Here is a 23,654-nt window from a genome sequence, read left to right on the forward strand (position 1 = left end):
CTCGGCTAAGTTCGTATTGTATTTTAGGACATGTTGGTATAATTGGTTGAAGTCTCAAGGGTCTCGGGTGGATTTCGTAAGGCTAACGGATCGATTTCGGAAATTTGAAGCTGCTGAAAATCTGCTGCTTTTTCTGCTGTAGCTGATGTTTTGGACAACAATGGTTCAATTGAGGAGGCTACTTTGGAAGCTTATATCGCGAAATCTATAAGGAATCAGAAAATTTGCAACACATAAAAGTTGTTTGTCTTGCATTCTAGTTTCCAGAAAGTTAAACCATTCATGATTTGGACATTTTATCAGAAAGTTATGATCGATTGAAGATGGCTGGTAAAGCCGTTTCGACAGAATTTTCTGATGCATGGAGCCGATTTTAGAAGCTCATATCTCGGAATATATAAAGAGTTATATGGTGTACAATCTATCAAATGAAAGGCCTTCGAGTCTAGTTTCTAAATCTTTAAATCGTTTGTCATTTGGATATTTCCATAAGGAGTTATGGGCGTTTTAACAGAAGGTGTACCACAGGGAAAAATGGTAATAGTATGTACAACCTGCACAGCGCAAGGTTCAACTCGATGAAGCCTGGGCAGATTGTTTTAAACACGAGTTTTGGCCCATTTTTTCATTTCTTTCATTTGGCTTGGACGATTTTTGAGAGCTCAAGGAGGGATTTTCACCAAGCAACACTAGGTAAGTGATTTCTTCTTATTTTTGAGTTAAATATGTGATCTTACATGGATTTAGACATGGAAAATTAGTATAAATTTGGAATTTTTAGGAAAGACCTAGAATTTAGAATTTTGGACTTTTACCTTGAATTTGAGCATGAAAATTAGAACAAATTGTATATTTGAGTTAGTAAAGCTATGGGCAGAATTTATCTCCGAGAAATTTCGGAATCCAGGCACGTGGGCCCAAGGGCATTTTGGTCAACTTTTCGAGCGGAGATGAGAACTTATATAATTTTAATTGTTACAAGTATTAGAGTGAATTTTTATTGGTTTGCCAGTTATTTGAATAGTTTTGGGGCGTTGTACATCAATTTGAGTCGTTGGAAGGGCTTGGAAGCCGGTTATGGAAATTTCGGAGCGAAGTGAGTCTCCTTTCTAATCATGTAAGAGGGAATTATCCCCATAGGTGAAATAATTGGTTATGTTCTCCTATTTGTGAGGGCTACGTATGCATGAGGTAACGAGAGTCCGTGCGTAGCTACTATTATGTGTAAATCCGGTAGTCTAGGACCCAAAAGCATGCTATACTTGGAATATCTATAATCTTGTTGGCAGTTGAATTGTTTAAATCTTATCGAATTGGTAAATGAATTTCAAAAAGGGATTAAACTTTATTTTCTTAAATTGCTAAAAGAGAATTGGATTTTATTTGGATAAACGTTCCCCGATAAATTTTTAATTTGTTATTTGAGCATGTATTTCTATGTGTACCTGCGTCGCATGGATGATTTGCTAGCAGGGTGTTTGTTTATTTATGTTGACCGTGTCGCATGTATGATTTGCAAGCGGGGTAATAGATGCATCTATGGTTCGCGTCGTTCGACCCTCAGTATTGCACATTTTACATTTCTGTTGGATCGGGTCGTACGACCTCGGTATGATATGCGCATGCTTGTATTTTAATGTTGATAATTGTCTTTCCTGGCTAGAGATAAATTGATAAAGATAATGAAAAGTAAATCTTTGGAAATCCTTATTATTTGAGAAGTTGTTTACCTGCTTTCCGGCTTTATGATTTTAATTTTGCTTATGAAATCCATGAATTTCTCACACTTTTACTATATTATCATTGGACCATTAGTAAGTGTCGAAGTCGACTTCTCGTCTCTACTTCTTCGAGATAAGACGGGATATTCATTGGGTGCATGTTGTTTTCGTACTCATACTACACTTGCTGTGCATTTTTGTTGCACAGGCACATGCATCTCTAGTGGCCTAGTGGGCGTAGCAGCATGATTGATACAAAGACTTAGGTGAGCTGCACTTCTTGAGACGACATGCAGCCAACAGAGTCTCTTTCAAATTACTGTATTTACTTTCTGTCCAATATTGTATTCTAGACGGTTGTTGTACTACATTATTTCCTAGAAATTGCTCATGTACTTGTGACACCAGGTTTTGGGATGATCACGGAATTTTTCAGTAGTTAAATTTTGTAAAGACGTCCTCATTTATCCAGCGGAGTTTATTATTTATTATTTATTTGCTTAAAGGAAATGATTTCAAAATAATTAAAATGAGAAATTGCTAGTAAATTGTAGTTGGCTTGCCTGACAGTAGTGTCCGGCGCCATCATGACCCTTATTGGATTTTGGGTCGTGACAACATGGTATCAGAGCACTAGGTTCCTTTAGGTCTCATGAGTCATGAGCGAGTCTAGTAGAGTCTTGCGGATCGGTACAAAGACGTCTGTACTAATCTTTGAGAGGCTACAAGACTGTTAGGAGCACTTCCCTTCTTGATTTCCTCACCGTGAGACTTGATTCCTTAAGGCTTATTCCCTTGTTTCCTTCCTACTCAATCTTATACAACACGAGCCGCTTGTTATAAATCGATAATTGAAGAATTGTAATGGTATTACAGATGTGGTGCGGGATGTTTCTCCCGATATAGTTGGGTGAGCTATTGTCGTCGCCTTGCGGAATGATTTTTCTATCGTTTCGGCTCGGTAGATGTGCTTCTAAGAGCTTGGAGGCTATGCACAGGTTGCTATGATGCTCGTGATTGGCTATCGCACAGTATTGACTTGATGGTAAGAGACTTGTCTATGTGTTGGGCGGTGAATGAGTTGAAAGGAAATCTACTCAGTGCACGATTTAGAGATATGATATTTCACTTCCGGCGGAGAAAAAGTAATTGGCCTATGAATGTCCAGATCTGGGGTGATGGAGTAATGAGACTTTGTAATTTCGAGCATGGTGGAATTTTTATCTATGATGTAGTAGTGTCGTCCTCGATCGTATGTGTTAAGTTCACCGGTGTTATGGTCTTCTCCAATTCTTCCTTGGGGTAGGATATTGTGAAATAATATTGGAGAAATGACTGTTGGATATCGCGGGGTGCGGTGGTTCAGGATTGAATCGGTATTTCTAATGTCGACGGCTCGAGAAAGATGATCTCCGGAAAGGTTTAAAGTTAGTAGCGATTTGTGGGTTCAAGTGCTACGAAGATAGATTTTATTGAGGCAACAACTGAGCAGCAAAGGATGAGAAAGGACATGTGAGGAGTGTCAGGCGGTGGTTAAAATTTCTAGAAGGCCAGGTATAAGAAGCAAAGGTCGAGTGGTCGATTAGAGGGGTAAGTTCTGCCAAAGTAGGAGAGTGGCAAAGTTGCATATGGGCTTTGTGTTAGGATGACTACGCACCTTAAGGGGATTTTGGAATGATTTGGAGATTTTAGCGATTGGTGATTGGGATCTAGGGGTGTAATTTGAAGTATGGGCTATTATGCGGCAGGAGATTTGATATAACGGAAAGGAGCTGCTTGAAATGAATAAGGATGCAGCATAACTTTGAATTGGAACGATGTTTCTGCACATTTGATTGATGTCCACGAGGGGTGAACGAACTTGTACAACTAGAGAGTGAGCTCGACCTCGGGATGAGTTATTGATGTCTTAGTGATTGTACCCCGGGCAACAGCGTTGGAAGATGTCGGCACGTAAATTCCACAGGTGGTTTATCTCCAGTAAGTAGATCGGTGGTCGCATGGTTGGCGAAGCTTCCACGAAGAATTCTATTGGTTATACAACAAAGATATTGGTCATGCGAATGTGATTGATGATTCAGAGTATAAAAAGGAGTTTTGCAGAAAGATCCCGAGAATTTTGGGGATTGATTGCGCAAGGTTATGCCAATAAGAGATAAAGAATCCTGGTGAATTCCAGAGTTGTGTAATAGTGGCTTCAAGCTAAGTGGGAGAGTCCCGCAACCTATGATTGGGTTGCATGGTTAACTATTTGCAAGGTTTCTGGTTATTAGCATATTGATGGGTTATTTCAGCTACGGGAAAAGAACATAAGTGGTACTTTTAGCAAAGGAATTGTTAAAGGTGTGCTATGGCTGGCCTTATTGGCTCATGTTCAGATTTGGGGAAGGATTCAGGATTTATGTCTTGTATAAATGCGGGTTTCAAGGGAAGTGATTCCGTCGGGTGCTTCGTCGAGGGGGTATTCGTGTGCTAGAAGATTCATGGAGTTGATTATATTCGGGGCCAAGTCAGAGCGGGTGGCTCTCAACAGCGGTCCTAGTGAATTCAAAAGTTAAAGTGTGGTGCCTAATGATTTCGAGCCTATAGGTACGGTTAAGAATCAAGCTTTTGTAGCAGCTTATTAGAAGAGGCCCAGAATGTTCTAGGATGTTTTGACTTACAGTGTATCATTTGGGAGGAAAATGAGAAAAGACTTTGGATTCGTAGAGGGATTATCAGAATGGGCATGCCAGTTGAGATGCGAATGTGCGCACAAGGGAGGTATGAATAGTTCAAGGTATTGGAGACAGTATGGTCTCGTGATTCAAGGTCACTGGGGATGAGTTCTGCTGGAGTGTGTTATATGTTGAATGGCGTTATTATTAATTCTAAGGCAATCAGGATAAATTGGAAGGAGATATATTGATTAGCGATAGTTGAATTTGCATATTGGTGGTAGTGATCAGTTCATGCAGCGTGACCAAGTTATGCAAGTAATTTGTGACGGTACGTGTGAGGCTTGTAGGTCACCGTAATTGATGTTATTCAGAAGTATTCTACTGTTATGACCTGTTATGTGTAGGCGGATCCCGGAAGGGCCATGGTGGCTTAGACCACCACTTAGAGATTTGCATATTCTACGGTATGAGAATTCACCTGTGTGTTGTTATGGTTCTCCTGAAGTGAGTTAAGTGAAAAGTTTTTATATGATGTAGTGTTAATCTATTAGTGGTTCCGGAATTATGATGAAAATCGTGTTCTATCGTATATTGGCATGTTGGGTGCAGTGAGTGGCATGGAATTTGAAGTGAGGATCAAGGTTGCAGTTTGGTGTTGCCAAGGATGTCACGAGCTCGGATGAGTAGGAAAGGAGTTTCGATGTTTAAAGTAAGTTGGTATTGTCTTCAGCGTCACCTGAGATCGGTGTTGCGTGAAAAAGGCTTTGCACTCTGGTTAAGGATTCTTGATCGCTTTTCAACGTTAGTACGACCGTGGGTTTGGATGTACAGACCTGTTATCTATTATAGAAGGTTGTGGGAGCGTGCCCCACGGGGAGGTTGTATAAGTGTGACATGTAGTCACTTGATTGATTGAGGAATTAAACCAAGTATGAAGATTGTGGTGATGTCGTTAAATTGAGAATTGATGCCTGGAGGGCACTCGGTTTATTGGGTTGTGGACGGTGGAGGATTACTCCGGCTATGATGGTTGTTTTGTGTGTTATGAGAAAAGGGGAGTTGTTATGGACCTTTGAAAGGTTATTATCCTAATTCAGTGCGACCAGAATCAACTTAAGGTCAGTGGATGGACTTAAATGTGAATATGGGCTCTATATCAGGCCAGATATGTCCATTTCAACAATGCGCTCCTTATGGAAGAGCAGTCGGGGTGTTATTTCGTCATCAGCTATTTCATGTAATGATATATTGCGCTGTGTGAGTTGTGAGACGGCTTGGTGAATTTCTTATGTGTTGAGGTTCCGCGTAGAGATGATGTTATATGAGCAGAATGGCTCTTGAGATTCAGATCATATATCGCACCTCAGTCGTGCTTGAGTTTGTAGCTTACATCGCTATATGTCTTCCCAAGGATGGTATTATGCACTTAGCGTGCTTGTGGCTGATATTCGGTATTTTATTGTAATGAGCAATCTAGCTCGGTGTTTATCTCCTTATGTGAATTTTATGTGTGGATCGGGTGGCACACCGCCATGGGTATGTTGTTTGGATCGGGTTGTGCGCTGCAATAGTGTGATGTTGAGTACAGTTCCCCGTATCCATTTTTATGTGTTTTGTTTCCTATTTTGCTGAGGAAAACTCTTATTAGCTGTGTGCCCGCGTCGCATGTATGATTCACGAGCGGAGTGTCTGTTTAATTTTGTTAACCGCGTCGCATGTATGATTCACGAGCGGGGTAATTGGATTTCCTTTTTCAAAGTTCGTTTTCCTTTTGGTATCGCGTTCGAGTTGGTAGTCCATTGGCACATTGTGGCATTATATGAGGCTTTTGATCATGTCCAGGGTGGCTTATTGCCTGAGCAGTTCGTACTGGGTGAGACGAGATCATTGGATTTAGGATCAGTGCAATCTGATTATATGAAGTATATTAAGGAGCTAAGACCATTATTTGGTTCAGAATGAGGTGATGGTTCTTGTCAGGAGTATAGACCCAATGATTTGTTGATTCGGCAGTTGGGTATGAATTTCTACATACCTCTTCCATCTTGGCGGTATTGTAAGAGTTAGAGCAAGACATATGTAGGTCATGAGGTGCAATGAGAGCATCAGAATCGTAGAATTTCGACTAATTTGATCAGAGAATGTTATTGTGGTCCTGTGAGTAAAGTGGTTCAAAGTGTGAATTCACCTAAGGTATACAGTTATGTTTTGGTGTTGCGGGTAGTTATTGATACAGTGAGCGTATGTTGGAGCAAGCCTGGCAGAGAATTCCGGATGTAGGAATTGGGCTCTAAGGCTTATTTGCTTAAGTGAAGAAGGACATCTTCAGATTGATCGAGCTAGGGTGCCCAGCTGAGTTGTGGTAGCACGGGTAGGTGCTCGAGGTGTTAAATAGTGATTTCGGACAACCCCAACATAGTTCTTAGTACGTTCGAGGACGAACGTATGTTTAAGTGGGAGAGAATATAACGACCCGACTGGTCGTTTTGAGCTTTAGTGCATTGTCCAGCAGTTTGGGGCCATGATCAGCTTCACTTTAGGTATTATGATTTGTACGCATGGTCGGAATTGAATTCCGGGGAATTCGGAGTTGATTTGGAAAGAGAATTCTCATTTTGGAAGCTTTAAGTTGAAAGAATTGACTAAGATTGGATTTCAGAGTAAACGACCTAGGAAGCGGGATTTGAAGGTTACAGTAGGTTTGTATGATGATTTCGAACTTGGGGGTATGCCTGGATCGGGTTTTAAATGACCCGGGAGCGTTTTGGCTCCTATTGTGGAAGTTAGCATTTTGGAAGAAATTTCATAAGTTTGGGTTGAAGTGCATTTCAGTGTTATCGATTATCCGTTTGGGATTCCAAGTCTGGGAGTAGCTCCGTATGATGATTCTGGAGTTGGGAGCACGATCGGAAGTGAATTTAGAGGTCCGTAGGTCATTTTGAGGTCATTTGGCTAAAGATAGAAATTTGAAGGTATTTGAGAAGTTTGACCGAGAGTTTGACTTTTTGGTATCAGGGTCGAATTCCAATTCCGAAAGTTGGAGCAGGTCCGTAATGTTGAATATGACTTGTGTGTAAAATTTGAGGTTAATCGGTCGTGATTTGACGGGTTTCGGCATCGAATGTAGAAGTTTGAAATTTCAAAGTTCATAAAGTTTGGATTGGAGTAGGATTAATGATTTCGACGTTGTTTGATGTGATTTAAAGACTCGGCTAAGTTCGTATTGTATTTTGGGACATGTTGATATAATTGGTTGAAGTCCCGAGGGTCTCGGGTGGATTTCGGAAGGCTAACGGATCGATTTCGAAAATTTGAAGCTGCTGAAAATCTACTGCTTTTTCTGCTGCAGCTGCTGTTTTGGACAGCAATAGGGCAATCAAGGAGGCTACTTTGGAACCTTATATCTGGAAATCTATACGGAATTTGAAAATTTGCAAAACATAAAAGTTGTTGCTCTTGTATTCTAGTTTCCAAAAAGTTAAACCATTCATGATTTGGACATTTTATCAGAAAGTTATGGTCGATTGAAGATGGTTAGTAGAGCAATTTTGATAGAATTTTCGATGCATGGAGCCGACTTTAGAAGCTCATATCTCGGAATATATAAAGAGTTATATGGTGTACAACCTATCAAATAAAAGATCTTCGAGTTAGTTTCTAAATCTTTAAACCGTTTGTTATTTGGATATTTCCGCAAGGAGTTATGGGCGTTTTAACAAAAGGTGTACAACATGGGGAAATGGTAATAGGATGTACAACTTGCACAGCGCAAAGTACAACTCGATGAAGCCTAGGCAGATTGTTTTAAACGCGAGTTTTGGCCCATTTTTTCATTTCTTTCATTTGGATTGGACGATTTTGGAGAACTCAAGGAGGGATTTTCACCAAGCAACACTAGGTAAGTGATATCTTCTTATTTTTGAGTTAAATATGTGATCTTACATGGATTTAGACATGGAAAATTAGTATAAATTTGGGATTTTTGGGGAAGACCTAGAATTTAGAATTTTGGACTTTTACCTTGAATTTGAGTATGAAAATTAGAACAAATTGTATATTTGAGTTAGTAAAGCTATGGGTAGAATTTATCTTCGAGAAATTTCGGAATTTGGACACGTGGGACCAAGGGCATTTTGGTTAACTTTTCGAGCAGAGTTGGGAACTTATATAATTTGAATTGTTACAAGTATTAGAGTGAATTTTTATTGGTTTGCCCGTTATTTGAATAGTTTTGGGGCGTTGTGCATCAATTGGAGTCATTGGAAGGGCTTGGAAGCCGGTTATGGAAATTTCGGAGCGAGGTGACTCTCTTTTCTAACCTTGTAAGATGGAATTATCCTCATAGGTGAAATAATCGATTATGTGATCCTATTTGTGGGGGCTACGTACGCACGAGGTGACGAGAGTCCATGCGTAGCTACTATTATGTGTAAGTCCGGGTAGTCTAGGACCCAAAAGCATGCTATACTTGGAATATCTGTAATCTTGTTGGTAGTTGAATTGCTTAAATCTTATTGAATTGGTAAATGAATTTCTAAAATGGATTAAACTTTATTTTCTTAAATCGCTAAAAGAGAATTGGCTTTTATTTGGATAAACGTTCCCCGATAAATTCTTAATTTGCTGTTTGAGCATGTATTTCTATGTGTACCTGCTTCGCATGTATGATTCGCGAGCAGGGTATTTGTTTATTTATGTTGACCGCGTCGCATGTATGATTCGCGAGCGGGGTAATAGATACATCTATGGTTCGCGCCATTCGACCCTCGGCAGTGCACATTTTACATTTCTGTTGGATCTGGCCGTACGACCTCGGCATGATATGCGCATGCTTGTATTGCTTGCCTGTGAATTTTTAATGTTGATAATTGCCTTTCCTGGCCAGATATAAATTGATAAAGATAATGAAAATTAAATCTTTGGAAATCCTTATTATTTGAGAAGTTGTTTACCTGCTTTCCGGCTTTATGATTTTAATTTTGCTTATGAAATCCATGAATTTCTCACACTTTTACTATATTATCATTGGACCATTAGTAAGTGTCGAAGTCGACCTCTCGTCTCTACTTCTTCGAGATTAGACGGGATACTCATTGGGTGCACGTTATTTTCGTACTCATACTACACTTGCTGTGCATTTTTGTTGCACGGACACGTGCATCTCTAGTGGCCTAGTGGGCGTAGCAGCATGGTTGATACAAAGACTTAGGTGAGCTGCACTTTTCGAGACGACATGCAGCCAGCAGAGTCTCTTTCAAATTACTGTATTTAATTTCTGTCCAATATTGTATTCCGGACGGTTGTTGTACTACATTATTTCCTAGAAATTGCTCACGTACTTGTGACACCGGGTTCTGGGATGATCACGGGATTTTTCAGTAGTTAAATTTTGTAAAGACACCCTCATTATCCAACGGAGTTTATTATTCATTATTTATTTGTTTAAAGAAAATGGTTTCAAAATAACTAAAATGAGAAATTGCTAGCAAAATAGTAGTTGGCTTGCCTGACAGTGGTGTCCGACGCCATCACGACCCTTAGTAGATTTTGGGTCGTGACAGCATGTGTCCACCTTTAACAATTGTCCAAGTTTAGAGACAACCTTTTGTAGTATTTCCAAATCATAAAATTCAGTCGGGAGTTTTGGCAGTCGAACCCATATAGCTGAATAGGTAAGTTGCGTAGATAATGCTATAAATTTTGGCTCCCACTTTCGGACTGATAAAAAGTGGTTTAGTATAAACCATGGTCATCCATGTAGGGCCTTAATCATATTTTCTTCTTTTTGATATTTGATAAGGAAAAAATCAGACCTAGATCAAAGATGGGAAGATCTTCAGTTGGCTTCCATAGAGCTAGGAGCTTGTTCCTTAGTATATGATGTACAATCTTCCGTCCAAAGATTTTTATTATTACTGAGTACTTCCAAGGTTCATACAGACGTGATTTATCATTGGAAGTAATTGGAATAAAGGTGTCCTCATCTATGTTGTTTGGGATGATTTCATCAGAAAGGTCAGCTGTATTAATTGAAGATTGTTGATTACTAAGCGTTGGTGATAGGTATTTGTTTGTTAGAAGGGTTTGTAGAAAAGTTGGTTGTTTTGGAATTGGGCTAGCATCATCTACTTGCATAGAACCTATATCAGGTGGCTCTGTATTGTTGTGTTCTGTATTTATTTCATGAGTAGGATCATTCATTCTTGGAGGTTTTTTAGTTTAGGGAGTTAATGTTTGCTAGGATAGATTGTTGTTGTATGGAAAAGAACAAAGAAGTTTATGACTGGGCAAGAAGAGTAAATATTAGAGAGAGAAGCTCTTACATGTTTGCTCCACGCGTAGTCAAGAGTTGTAGTAGTGCTGTAGTATTCAAATTCTGCAGCATTGTCGCTACGTCTATGCATGAGCAGATACATGAGCGTCATATTTACTTTAATCAAAATATAAAACCATACAATTATTTAAGTTTTGAATAAGTTACTTTATTAAAAAAATGGACTCTAATTTATTATATTTCCAAAAAAATCTAATACTAGAGATCCACTCAAGGATTCCATCTCTTTTTTTTTTTTTTTTTTTTTTTTGCTTTAAATAGGAGACCATCCTCTCTATTCTATTCTCTAATTTCTCTGCTCTTAATTTCGTGTAAAAAATGGGGAGGATATTTGTGGTGGATCTTGAAGGCAAAACTTACAACTGCAAATTCTGCAAAACCTAACTTGCCCTTGCTAATGATCTTATTTCAAAGGATTTTCTTTTCCTCATGGGAAAAGCATACATGTTAAGAAATGTGGTAAATATAACTTTTGAACCTAATGAGGAGAGAATGATACTTTCTGAAATGCATACAGTTGCAGACCGAGGCGGACCTACGCGGTGGGTTGAGGGGTCACGTGACCCTGTTAGTCTCGGCAAAAATCCTGTATATACGTATTATATATATATTTGTACATATTTATATATGAGACCCTTTAAATATTTTAAGTGTGCTCCCTAAAACAAAGGGGTGGATGAAAGAAGTGGTTGCTTTGGGCCTTAAATTCCCAACTTTGCTGGGACGTAGGTTTGAAACCCCACTTTAGCTTTTTTCTCCTCCTTTTTATTTTTATTCTTTGAGTACAATGTAATTTATATTTAATAGCAAATTGCTTTATCTTTTACTTTTATCTCTTTTTTTTTTGAATTCAAGTATAATTTAGTACTAATATATAACAGTCAACTTTTTAAATATTTTAGTTCTTTGAATACAATATAATTTATATTTAATAACAAATTATTTTTTTTTATTTCATTTATAGTTTAGTACTAATACACAATAGTCAACTTAATTAATTTTATTCCTTCTCTTCCCATAGCACCCATTTTGTGAATAAATCTCTCTCTCTCTCTCTCTCTCTTTATATATATATATATATATATATATATATATATATATATATATATATATATATATATATATATATATATACGGATTTTTTTCTTTTTTATAATTTTATCGCTGGTGATTAGCATACAATGGTGCCCCGTTGTGCTCAAAGCCTGGGTCCGCCTATATTTTGTTGTTGTTGTGGGCAAATTGTTGGCTGGAAATTTGTGGCAATTACAAATGGCAAAAATCACAAGTATGAAGAAGAGAAATTTGTTCTTGAAATAGGAGGGATTGTTGACTCTGAATTGTATACTGAAAATACTAGTCCAAATATGAGTGATGCATAATCTTGGTTTCCTTTGTATCTCATATATTAAAATGATATTTCTATGGTTGTATCTTGTATTATTACGTATCAAAAGAACTATTATATCTTGCTATATTTTCTCTTTTCGCTTTGTCTTTTTATTATTTTCTTATTGTTGTTAATGTTTTCTTTTCATCTCTCTATGAGCGGAGGGTCTATCGGAAAACAACATCTCCACCTTCTCATGCTAAAGGTAAAGTTTGCGTGCACACTATTCTCCTCCGGTCCCACTTATGAGATTATACTAGGTTTAATATTATTGTTATTGTTGTTGTTGTTTTTTGTGCTATATTTTCTATTAACATAATTAGATGCAAGCATTGTCATTATCTTTTTCATTTTCGCATCAATAGCAGAATTACGTGTTCAAATAAGTTTAATGTTGGCTCTTGAAAGATTGGTTTTTCTCTTCCCTGTCTCGGATAGTAACTCTTTGAACCTTCTTTTATCTAAAAGAAAGAAGCTAATAAAGTGTAGATCTTGTGTGGATTTTCACAGAGAAATTTAAATTTATTCAGACTCCGATGACATACTCTTTTATGGCCAAGATTATCACAACTCGCCGGAATATTTTCTTATAACTGTTAATGGCCAAAATTTGAGTTATAAATTGGACACACAATTGGACGTCAAAAGACTAGTTTGATAGTTTATGCCTGTCTCTGGAGATTGAATTTCTAGCACGATAGATGGTTGAGCATGTTAGTGACCAGCTTCTCCTTGTATAAATAGGACATCTCATACAGTGACTAAAATAATCCAATCAATCATACCTTATTATTCAGCGTTTTACTTGTTTTCTTTATGGCATTCCTTTGAATGATTTCCTATAGCGAACTCAAGTTAATACGTACTACAATAATAATTGAGTTCTAGGTTCACATGAACCTGTAGCCAACCCTCGTATCCACCTCTGGTCAGGTTGTAAGCATATCATTCATTTGAAATCATTAGAAGGCAACTTATTAACAAGCCAAGAGTTCAGGTGAAATTTCAATTTGGAGGATGTTCGTTCATTTGGAATCAATAGAAGGCAACTTACCCAATACCAAAGCCAAACTCTCAATAAAATAAGCTAAAAGGGTGTATGCTGAATGTCAGAAGAAAGGAAGACACGTCTCCTACACATGAACGATGATGAAAATAAGCTTGGAGCAAAAGTTAATTGCAGGAATCTAATTGATGCTGTAATTGCTAGTCAACTGCTATTAATATTAATTAGCAAAGTATATCAAATATTGAGGAAAAAATAGCAAGATAAAACTGAAGTCAAGCTACAAAATGGGAAACCTATCATCAGCACCAAAAAAAGTAAACGACGAGCATTAGTTCTAGCATGCCGCAGATTGAAGTACACCCTGCTTGATGAGCTGCTCACACTTAATTGTCCAGCATTGATAAATTCATCCTTGCCAGAGGTTGTAGAAACATTCACAGGTGATGAACCTATAATAAAAGATTTTGTAAATGAATATTGGAGCTCCCTCATGATAGAGAATTGCTAGGATGTATATTTATCAACGATTCCAAAAAGGAGTCAGTGTGGATTAAAAGCGATGTCAAGAACCAAATCTGAAAGAATAGAACTTACAATCATAATCTGCCCATCCAATTCTTTTGCGAGCCAAGTCATATACAATGATCTTATCTTTAAGAACAAGATCTGAGCAACAAGAGAAAGAGAAGTGAGTGCCAACTAGTTTCCATCTTTACTCTAGATTCTCCACTCTCTGACAGTAATGATGCAAGCAATGCAATTAGGAAACCAACAATATAATATTTGTATGGTAAACCGCATTGGGACACATTTTCAGCATTTCCACTCCAAACCAAATAGAACATATGACTCCTATAACCACTTACCTTAGGCGACTTCGGCTTTGAAAAGTTTCATTTCATTCCGTTCCCCCCAGTCCTTCTCTCTTCCCCTGTGAGCGATCTAGTGTTACATAGTCTGTTATTTCAGAGAGTGGAAAATCTCGGAGGGTATCACGAGAAGGTACTCAAGCACACATGCACACATAAAATTGATCCATATTGCATCATACTTGCCAAAACTAAGATAAGCGAACTTTTCTCACCACCACTCACAAAAGTTACTTGTTTTGTTTCAGTCAGCGGCCACGCGCTGGTGCAATATGTGTGTGGATGGATAGATTTTGAAAACAGATGCTTGAAAGCTGCCACTTTTGGCCTGAGTTTTCAACAATGGACCATTGGAACATATCTACAAGCACTTTGGATTTCAACTCTTCAATTTGAGTTCACTATTACTTGCTGTGAAGAGGAAGAAGAAGTCGCAAAATTGACAGGAAAGAGAAAGAACAATAAACAACCCCAAACAAATTACTTAAGTTCCACAGAGGGGATACTAGCTCCACTTGTTATCAACTGTAAGACAATCATAAAACCAGGATTATACAAAAGGCTGCAACATTATATGGCCATGAACTACGTCAAGACTAAAGACTGCATCTGTTTCTACAAATGCTCCAAGTGGACAAGAATCTCTCTCACCTATACAGGTACCTTCGAACAAACATTATCACAGAAACAGAAAGATCATGGCACAACCTTAGGAAGAACCTTTGAAAATGGAACGGTAACCAGATTCCCTTTAAAATCTTTCTTTCCACTAATCAACTATCCATGAATGGCACTGTCTGCTTTCATTGAACATCAGAGAACAACTACCTGTTACTATACATGCTACCTTTCAGCTTATCAACAACTGCTTCACTCACTGAAAACACACAGAATCAATCGTCTTAATCTTTGAAAAATTTTTGTCGGCGAAAAGCACTAAGAATCTAGTAATGCCAGGAAATGCATCTGGGCCTAAAAGGAAGCAAATTTTTCATCCAGGAGTAGAGAAAGTAGTTGACAGCGCAAATGAAAATTCCGTGACATTTCAAATGATAAAGATATCAATATGAAAGGTTTTCTAAGTACCGACGATACTCGAGCACACAAGTATACAGATATCACGCACAATGATAAGCACCCACTAAAGAAGCTAAAATGTAGAATGAAGCAACGGAAGTATAAGACGTAACCATTATCCGGAAACCAACCTCCTAAAATTGTTACGCCTGCATCATCTCTTTGAAAGCCAATGCACCACATAGCAGCACCTTCCTGTTTAACACATATAATAGAGTTACTTATCTTTATACTTCATAATAGCAGATAAGATAGTGAAAGTGACAAGGTTTAATATAATGTTAGTAGAAGATGATTAAATTACAAATGCAGGTTTCAACACTCACATAAAAGCCCATATGCACAAGGTAGTCCGAAGGTCTTAAATCCATGGATGCACCACCAGCAAAGTTTAGAGAAACTGGAGGAAACATATCGGATATGCTGTTTGAGAAACAGGGTGCCATGCTCAAGTCACGAAACAGTTGTGTAGAAACCATTGAGGTACTTAATAACTTCAATTAAACACAAAACAAGGAACCTTGAGGAAACTAGATAGCACGGCTTTCTTCCTGATATGACTAGCCTGGCTGAAGGTGAAACGGCGGCAGTTATCTGCAACAAAGATGAGAGCTGGTAAATTAGCTAACTTTCCTTGCAAAGGTACATAGCCTTCAATGTAATAGAAGAAAAAATGGAATTGACTTTGTACTAGAAAGAACTTTCCGCAATATATCATTTTGCTGAGGATAATGTTTGGGTACAGTTTGTAATATGTGGAAATATCAGTACACAAAATAAGCAGTCAACCATCTTGCATGGAGTACCCTTATGAAACATTTTACCAGCAAGGAGGATTGTGGAAAGACAAGGAAACGCTTCCCACCCATCACTCTTGATTATGGGAGAAGAAATGACGCTCGTTGCGTCCAAAAATGGACACCTCAAATTAGGTCCTTCAGCTGATGAGCATGTCCTAGACATGGCCAGTGTTATGAAACTACCTTTATTGTATTAACAAGGAAGAAACTTCATCTAGTTCATCTTGATGTGGGAAAATTATTTTTCATATATGAACAGACTTGGCCTATTTCAGGCTTAGTCTGGACCACGTTCAATCTAAGGGGGAGGCAGATGATAAGTCTATTTTATATCGAGTGAATCATATCTTTTACCATAGGTTTTGCTTTACTTTTGAGAATTTATCACTTTGAATTAACACCAATGTGGTTAGTTTGTTAAATCTTGGTGCTTTGGAAGCTAAATATGACTTTGGAAGCATTTTGAGATCAAAAGGAAGAAAAAGTGGAGAAAATGAGATAAACGGATCATCCTTCCTGGAAGGACCATCTGGCCAAGGCATTTTAGCGGTTCGACTTTGTTGTTTTTCATAGAGAACTTCGTGGAATAAGAAGAATCAAGCTTCACCAAAGATCAAGGACTCAAACTAAGTTTTTGTATCTCCATTGTTACACAATAATACTGTGCTTTGAATACTTTGATTTGCTCTAGCATGTCTATATGAACTACATACCTTTTGTAGGGCTTAGATTCTTTTGTGGATTCAGGGTTTTGATTAATAATATATGTTCTTGATTATTATATATGTTGATTGCTAGAATTCTTTACCTAATTCTGCTCTTAGCATTTTTGATTACTTGATTGCTGATTAAATTGCTATAGTAATTTAAGCTTAACAGGAAAGAGAACTTAAGTTAAAAACCTGAATTAGATAGCCTTTGATTAATACATCCTGACCAGAATCTCACTGGAAACAATGACGATTAGCTTGTGGGATAGGAATATCACCATTGACCTTAGGCATTCATGTTAGGATTGGCATTCAAAACCTCATTTATGGATTATTAACCATAAGAATATAGGTTAATGGGCAAATATAATAGGTTCACTCAACATAGTGGAAATTTTGAGAATCCTAGACCAGATTGGGAGAAGAACACTTACAGCATTGACAAAGGGTTCATAAGCTTCTGCGGTAAGATAAGCTAAAGTTGTACCAGAATCAACAATGGTTCCTCGATCACCAGAGCTGGCAAAAACTGCTGGATCAACAGGCAAAGTTTGCCCATTGACGGCAATGCTCTGTATATATACATTGTAATGACCCCTGCAAGAGTGGAAGAAACAAATAGATGTATACCTCAACATTGTCTTTCTGAGTACACACAGTTACCAGTGCTAATAACTGAGAGGAAGCAGAAGCATGTCGGAGAACATCAAAATCTAATAAAAGAGGAATAGGTGTTGAGTACATGAAAATAATCAATGTTTATTGGTAAGTTCCATTTAATAACCTACTTGTGAAGAGCAACTCATCTGGCATTTACTGCTAATTTGTTGAAGATAATGAAAGATTTCCACGTGAGTATCGATGTCGTCCTCCATATTTACATGTAAACTACTGTGAGAAACTATGTTGCTCGGATACAGGTGTAGGTATCTCTAATGGTTCTGATCTAAATGTCGGTTTCCTCATCTCATAAAATTTAAGTACCAACAAATATTGTGTAATTATGACTTGATCTTTATTTTTAATTAACAAAATATTCGAGTGCTGAGATACGGCTCGCATTTTTGAAGGATTTGGGCAACATAGTTGAGAAGCATAAACATATTGAAACATCACATGGAATACCAAGTTGTTGGACTGTAGACTTTGTGAAGAACCCAATGCTGCTTACTCTATACAGTGGACATATATCAAGAACCCAATGTTGCTTAATCACTTCCTCTCTCTCTCTCTCTCTCTCTCTCTCTGTTTTGTTTTTTTTCGATTTTTTAAAGGGGGGAGGGGGGAGAGTGGGGGGAAGTTGCTGGGGAGTGACAGTAGGGCTCTAGATACGACTGTAGTCTAGGGCTGCTACCTTAAGTCTGCCCTATTGAACGGAAGGCCTCCCCTACTATCAAGCGAGAACGAATTCTTCTCGCAGTTGGAGGAACAAGTAGTCACTTGTCACTGCTTTCTGATCATTTCTCTATTCAAATATGCAAAAGAGAAGGACAAATTGAGGACTGCTTCTTCTCTAAAATAGTTGAAATAGAATAAAATTCATAAAATCCAATTATGCTCTAGGAAGTATTCAAAAGGCAGAAATTTCTTTCTACCAAGAATTTGTTTTTTTTTTTTTAAATATTGAAACTTGTAAGTGCGACAATCCAAACCCACCTTGCTCCCATGGTGACTTGAACCCAACCTCATGGTTGCAAGCTATCCCTCTCTTGTCGAATTCAAAAGTTTTTCCGTACGACATAGAAAACTAAACAAGTAATAAAATGCCGAATAATTTGAAATCTCATCCCAATAAAAATTATAATAAAATTTTGCTACTGGGTACTAAATTACATACTTTCGATTCAATTGCATTACAATAGGATAGTCATGAAAATATACAATGTAAAAGTTTGTTTCAACTTTCCTATAAAGATTGGCATGGAGAAGCAGCATAACTGCATGTTGATATCTTACAATGATGGAAGAAAAACTTCATGAAAGCTGTGTAAAATTCTACTAGTGAAAACAATACTGCAGAGAAGCCTGTTTGTCAAAAGCAGAAAAATTTGTGTGGCAATAAATATTTGCATGCGCTGAAGGATGTCAAACCTAAGGCACAAATCACTTACTAACAATTCTTAGAAAGAAGAACCAATAATCCACATTAACGTAGATATACAAGCTGTAGAAGGCATAATGACTGCAACCAAATAGCAATCATGGGATCTTTTCTTGACATTTTTTCATGCGCTACCAGTAATCACAAACTATTTAGAACACAATGGTTATCATATAACATAAGGCACACTGCACTAAGCATCATAGTCTAGAATAAAAGAGTTCATCATATAGTAATTAAGAATGTAATACGTACTGTGACGGAACAAGGGGACTATAAACGATGCTCGGATTCAAAATCTCACCAAGAACTAGTATACCTCCACCATTGCCCTCTCCTTTCAAACAATGTGAAAACACTTTTGGAGAAATTCCGCGTGCAGACAGTTGAGATATTACTGAAAGGTCCTGTGGACCAAACCCAAAAATCCCATCAATTGCTCTATCCATCTGGGTCAGGTCCCCAGACTGAGAGGTACTGCACCTGTTTTGATTTCAAATCAAAGTATAAGCTTCTGCTGAAAAGCAAATGCATGCACTGGTTAAAAGAGACCGCCGTAGAACAAATAGAACATAAAAAAGGGGCCTATAGACAAAGAATCGCGAGAAAACAAAAAAGTGTTTAAGGATACAAAACGTAAAGCATTATGTCAAATGACATCTTCAAAATGTTAGAGCATGCTTGAGAAGCTCAACTTTGTTTACTTACTTTCCCTACAAAAAGAAATGAATGAAGTATTTCTGCACATCTGATTGCCATTAAAACATCACATTACCCATTGAGTAGTGTGAATCATGCTGCCTAGTTACAAATGTTTCAGCTAGCTTTTAGGTGAAGTATGGTTTACGACTAAATCAAACCCTTGATTAGAAAAACATAAAGAATTTGAAATATACTCATAAATTGTTACTTCTCTATGTTTCTGATATTTTTGGTCCCATGCTAGCATGACTTCTAATTCTCCAATTTGTAGTCTTTCCACCATCAGTAATGATATATCTTTTTGTCAAAAAAAGGGGGGAACATGTTGTAATATGAAAAGTGCCCCCCCCCCCCAATATAGAGCTAAAACTTCTAGTGAACCGTGCTGCCTAGTTACGAATAATTTGACTTGCTGGTTTGTGTGAAGTTTGTCTTGCTGTGCGATCAAACCTTGACTGCTATTAACACTCACGCTGTCACGCATAATGACAAACATATACTTCATTTCAGATTTTTCCAATTTCGTGTAGGCAACTTCTGGTTAGCTAATTAGAGTCCAATAGTATCTAACTTAGCCATATTTTCACTTCAATGACCGGCCTCATCTACCGGTTCTTTTCTGTAAGAAAGGCTTGCCACACTAATCAAGGACATTAGGAGCTTCCTTTGGTTGACATTTCCTTTTTAAAAGGCTTAAATGATTGGTGGTAGTTCCACACACACACCAGGGTACATCCATACAGCCATCCAAGTAACCACACTTACCCAAAAACAATTGGTGCTGAAGAGTTGGCAATCAGCGAGGTTGCGACGAATGTGTCAAAATATAATAAATCTGACACGTAATAGCCAGTTGTGCCACTCCCATCTCCGTAACGAAAGGTGTAAGCACACTGATTTGTTTCACTAGAGCACTCAGTTGAAGCACACATTGGGTCTGAACAAGAGATGAGAGATGAAGTTGATGAGATCGCAGTGTCATAGAAGTTGAGCTCAACCTGCAAGAACACAACTCTGAGGAAATTCTGAAAGAAGAATTTCCAATATAATAACTTATACAAAAAACCTGAAGAAGTAACAATAATATGATGGAGAAAAAAGTTCTACCCCAAGTCCACTTGTTTGAGGACAATTGTTGCAGGAACGACATGTAACCCACAAGATATCGCTTCCAGTATCAATCTGCACATCGTATTCTCTTGGTGGAGATCCCAGTTTTACTTTTGTATAATAAAGGCTACAATTACAGCAAAGCATAGAAAACCAGAGAAAGACGATGGTCAATAACATTCTGTGTAGAAAGAGTCATACATCAGAGTACATGCTACATGCGTAACCGTAATCAGTAAGTTGATCAACTTCAATAATAACACAAAGAAAATGTCAAATTTGATCATATATTAGAAAGGACCATAATACAAAATTCATCAAGTTCAACTAAAAATTCTACATCAGACAAGAAACAGTAAGAATTAAAGCAAACAGATCAGAATCAAACCAACTACATCAGTACAAAGAGCATTGGATCAAAACCATAACAAAAGAGAAAAAGCATCATCGTGCAAATACATTTTCATACCTTAATTGGATCAACACCAATAACAAAACAGAAAAAACATCATCGTGCAAATACATTTTTATACCTTTCAATCTTAGGACCCACCAACAACCTAGACCTTATGAAAGAATAAATGCAAAAGATGCAAAATAGATGTATGCACGAATAACAGAAAGTCAACATAATTATATAAATCCCACGCGCTTAAGACCTTTTCTTGATCAATTGTCATCAAAATAAAAATTAAAGAGTACAAAGTTTCTTTCCAGTTCATCCGCCAGGGTAGTGTTAATGTTATGAGTTCATCCAAACCCAGTAACTTTAGCTCAAACTCAGTAAATTTGTTACAAAACTCAGTACATAAGTACAACTATATTTTGAACCCAGTAAGAAATGGGATGTGGTAGCCTGGTAGAATCCCAAACTCAATTCTATAAAGTTCAAATCCTGAATCCGCCTCTATCATCAACCAATTCACGAAAAAAATATTGTGTGCTAGAAACATGAGGTTTCAAGTTAAATTCCCATTCGAGATAAAAAAAAAACACTCGGTGATTTCTTTTCATCTATCGGCCTTGGTAGATAGAGTTACGTGGTGTTGGTGGGAGGTAGCAGGTATTTCGTGGAATTAGTCAAGGTGCGTGCAAGCGGGCTAGACACCCCGATTATCCAAAAAAGCTGTCTGGAAAGAAAAACATTCCCAAAATTTTGCCGAAACTATTACTATCCAAATAAATGAAACTGAAGATTCCAAAAAAAAAATGGAACAGTAATAACAGAACAAAACTGAGCTAGTTAATATTTTCAGTTAATCGTAAACAAAGATACCCGAAGAGAAATTGGTCGGAGGAACCTATAACTGGAAAATCGACGACTCCGCCGGCGAAATTCTGCAAAATTTGAGCGTGCCTAGCTCGGTCTCTAGCTATAAGCTTCTCCAACTCCACCTTATGATTCAGAGGCAACACTCTTTCCAAGTTCAGTACCCTCGCCGGAACATTCCCCCCTACCGCGCCGTCTTTGGCAGCGGCGATAGTTAAAGCGGCTATAACCGCCGTCACCATCATCAACAACTTCATGCAATTTCCAGTTGTTTCCAGCATATCCAAAACTGCATGCACGATTTTAGCCGAAATACTTCTGAAGTTCACAATTTCTACGAATAATTACGGCTCGGAGCAAAAATGATTGTGAAAATTAGGATTATCATCAATATAATGGACGAAAAGCGTTTCAAAAAAGAATTAAACTTTTCTGAATTTTTATTTTATTTGGAATTTTCAGTTTTCGCATTTTCACCTTTTTCAAAAAGTAAAGGCCACCTAAATCAGTAAACCGTTAATCTCAACTAGTGCTGCATTTTTTTTTTTTTGGGTCCGTTTTAATTGCTACGTGTCTTTTGGGTTTAGAAATTGGTTTAAAACTTCACTTTTATGTTTTCATTTTAAGTTTATCTTTTATAAATAATCATTTGTTATCAAATTGTTAAACAAACTAAGAGGGAAGAAGTATTTATCCTAAATAAGTTGACTGGTAGTGTTAGATACATGTGTTTAGTGAAGTAGCATGGGAACTTAGTGATGTCGGGTCAACGTCAATGGCGTACTGCGTAGTTCACAATTTTTTTTTATTTTTTTTTTGGGGTTAAAATTACTCTTTGATTCCAAAAGAAAAAGATACAGAGTAGAATATGCTTCTAAAATGTTATGAAGCACGAAGAAGTTAGAGGCGGAACTAGAATTTCGACTTACGGATTTTGGATTTCAATCAAGCCCGTAGCTTGGCTTCTGCTTTCGTCTCTACAATTTATGGTTTAAGTATCACCTTTAATTCTTTTGAGTTTTAATTTTCCAAATAAACACGAACTCTATCTTTTTTCCTTTCCTTTTAGATTGTTGTGAATCCACGATATTTCATTGAATTGATTCAAAGCATAACATAAGTTGATTATGGTTAAGGGTGGCATACCAATGAGTCTAACTTTTATATTTGTAAAGCCTCAAATTGGGAGTTCCTCAAGTTAGGGAGACTAAGAATTCTCCCAAAAGTGATCATATGCAAGAATTCATGGATAATATGGTTACTCATATTATCCGCCGGTTAACTTGCTTTTTATCCATATTAAATATGGGTCGGGTAAGATAATTGATCCATTTTTTCATTACCTGTTTTCGACCCGAATCATATCCGACCCGCACGTTTGCCACTCCTAATTATGGATAAAGCTTATATGCAAAATGAAGACGAGCTACTTACATCCATACGTCTAACGTATGTACATAACAAAAATTATACTATTATAATAAAAAACAATTGTCAATGAAGCGATTTAAATTAAAAACATTTGGCCTCGTATCATAAATCTCCTCCTAACTTGTCGTGTTTTCAATTTCAGCAACAACGATAGTTAAAGAGGGAATAACATCATCACTATCATCAACGACTTCATACTAGTCCAACATATCCATAACTCCTATATATATGCAACTTTAAGCTACATAACTTTGAAACTTTTATACTTTTTACGAATAAGTACTACTTAAATTTTTTATATATGATTTTTTGAAAAAACATTGTCAATCTTCAACAAAACCAAAAATTATTTTCAGGAAATTTCTTTCCAGAATTTCAAAAAATATTTTCCAATAAACATTTTCTTCATATGAAAACACTGTAGTGAAAATATTAGTGGGTTTGCAAAAAAATGCTAGTGGATTTCGAAA

General features: G+C 37.3%; 1 protein-coding gene across 4 annotated transcripts; it reads right to left on the reverse strand.

The window, feature by feature from the left end:
* Nucleotides 1-13,282: 13,282 nt before the first annotated feature.
* On the reverse strand, nt 13,283-22,251 carry LOC107814120 (aspartic proteinase 36). 4 transcript variants are annotated; one of them, XR_001654497.2, is made up of 11 exons: nt 21,760-22,174; nt 20,481-20,610; nt 20,139-20,371; nt 18,927-19,154; nt 17,005-17,167; nt 15,581-15,654; nt 15,387-15,483; nt 15,192-15,255; nt 13,981-14,045; nt 13,709-13,780; nt 13,283-13,563 (listed from the first exon to the last, which is right to left on the reverse strand). XR_001654497.2 is itself a non-coding variant. In XM_016639452.2 (10 exons), exons 1-10 carry the CDS (start codon nt 22,032-22,034, stop codon nt 13,349-13,351), a joined length of 1,551 nt encoding a protein of 516 aa, XP_016494938.1. In that variant the 5' UTR covers nt 22,035-22,251; the 3' UTR covers nt 13,283-13,348. The 4 variants fall into 4 exon arrangements, 2 of the variants coding, with proteins under 2 accessions (XP_016494938.1, XP_075110241.1); XR_001654495.2 differs by having other exon boundaries at nt 13,496-13,563; nt 13,981-14,056; XM_016639452.2 differs by lacking the exon at nt 13,981-14,045 and having other exon boundaries at nt 21,760-22,251.
* Nucleotides 22,252-23,654: the final 1,403 nt, after the last annotated feature.

Source organism: Nicotiana tabacum, chromosome 5 (assembly GCF_000715075.1).
Source record: "Nicotiana tabacum cultivar K326 chromosome 5, ASM71507v2, whole genome shotgun sequence".
Taxonomy (NCBI): Eukaryota; Viridiplantae; Streptophyta; class Magnoliopsida; order Solanales; family Solanaceae; genus Nicotiana; species Nicotiana tabacum.

Excerpts from the sequence above, each read along its gene's own strand:
- LOC107814120 (XM_016639452.2), bottom strand. The coding sequence starts at position 22,034 with ATGCTGGAAACAACTGGAAATTGCATGAAGTTGTTGATGATGGTGACG. Across the intron at positions 19,155-20,138 it reads TCAGCACCAATTGTTTTTGG|GTGCAGTACCTCTCAGTCTG; the intron begins GTAAGTGTGGTT and ends AAATCAAAACAG. Across the intron at positions 13,564-13,708 it reads TGGATGGGCAGATTATGATT|GTTCATCACCTGTGAATGTT; the intron begins GTAAGTTCTATT and ends CTTTTATTATAG.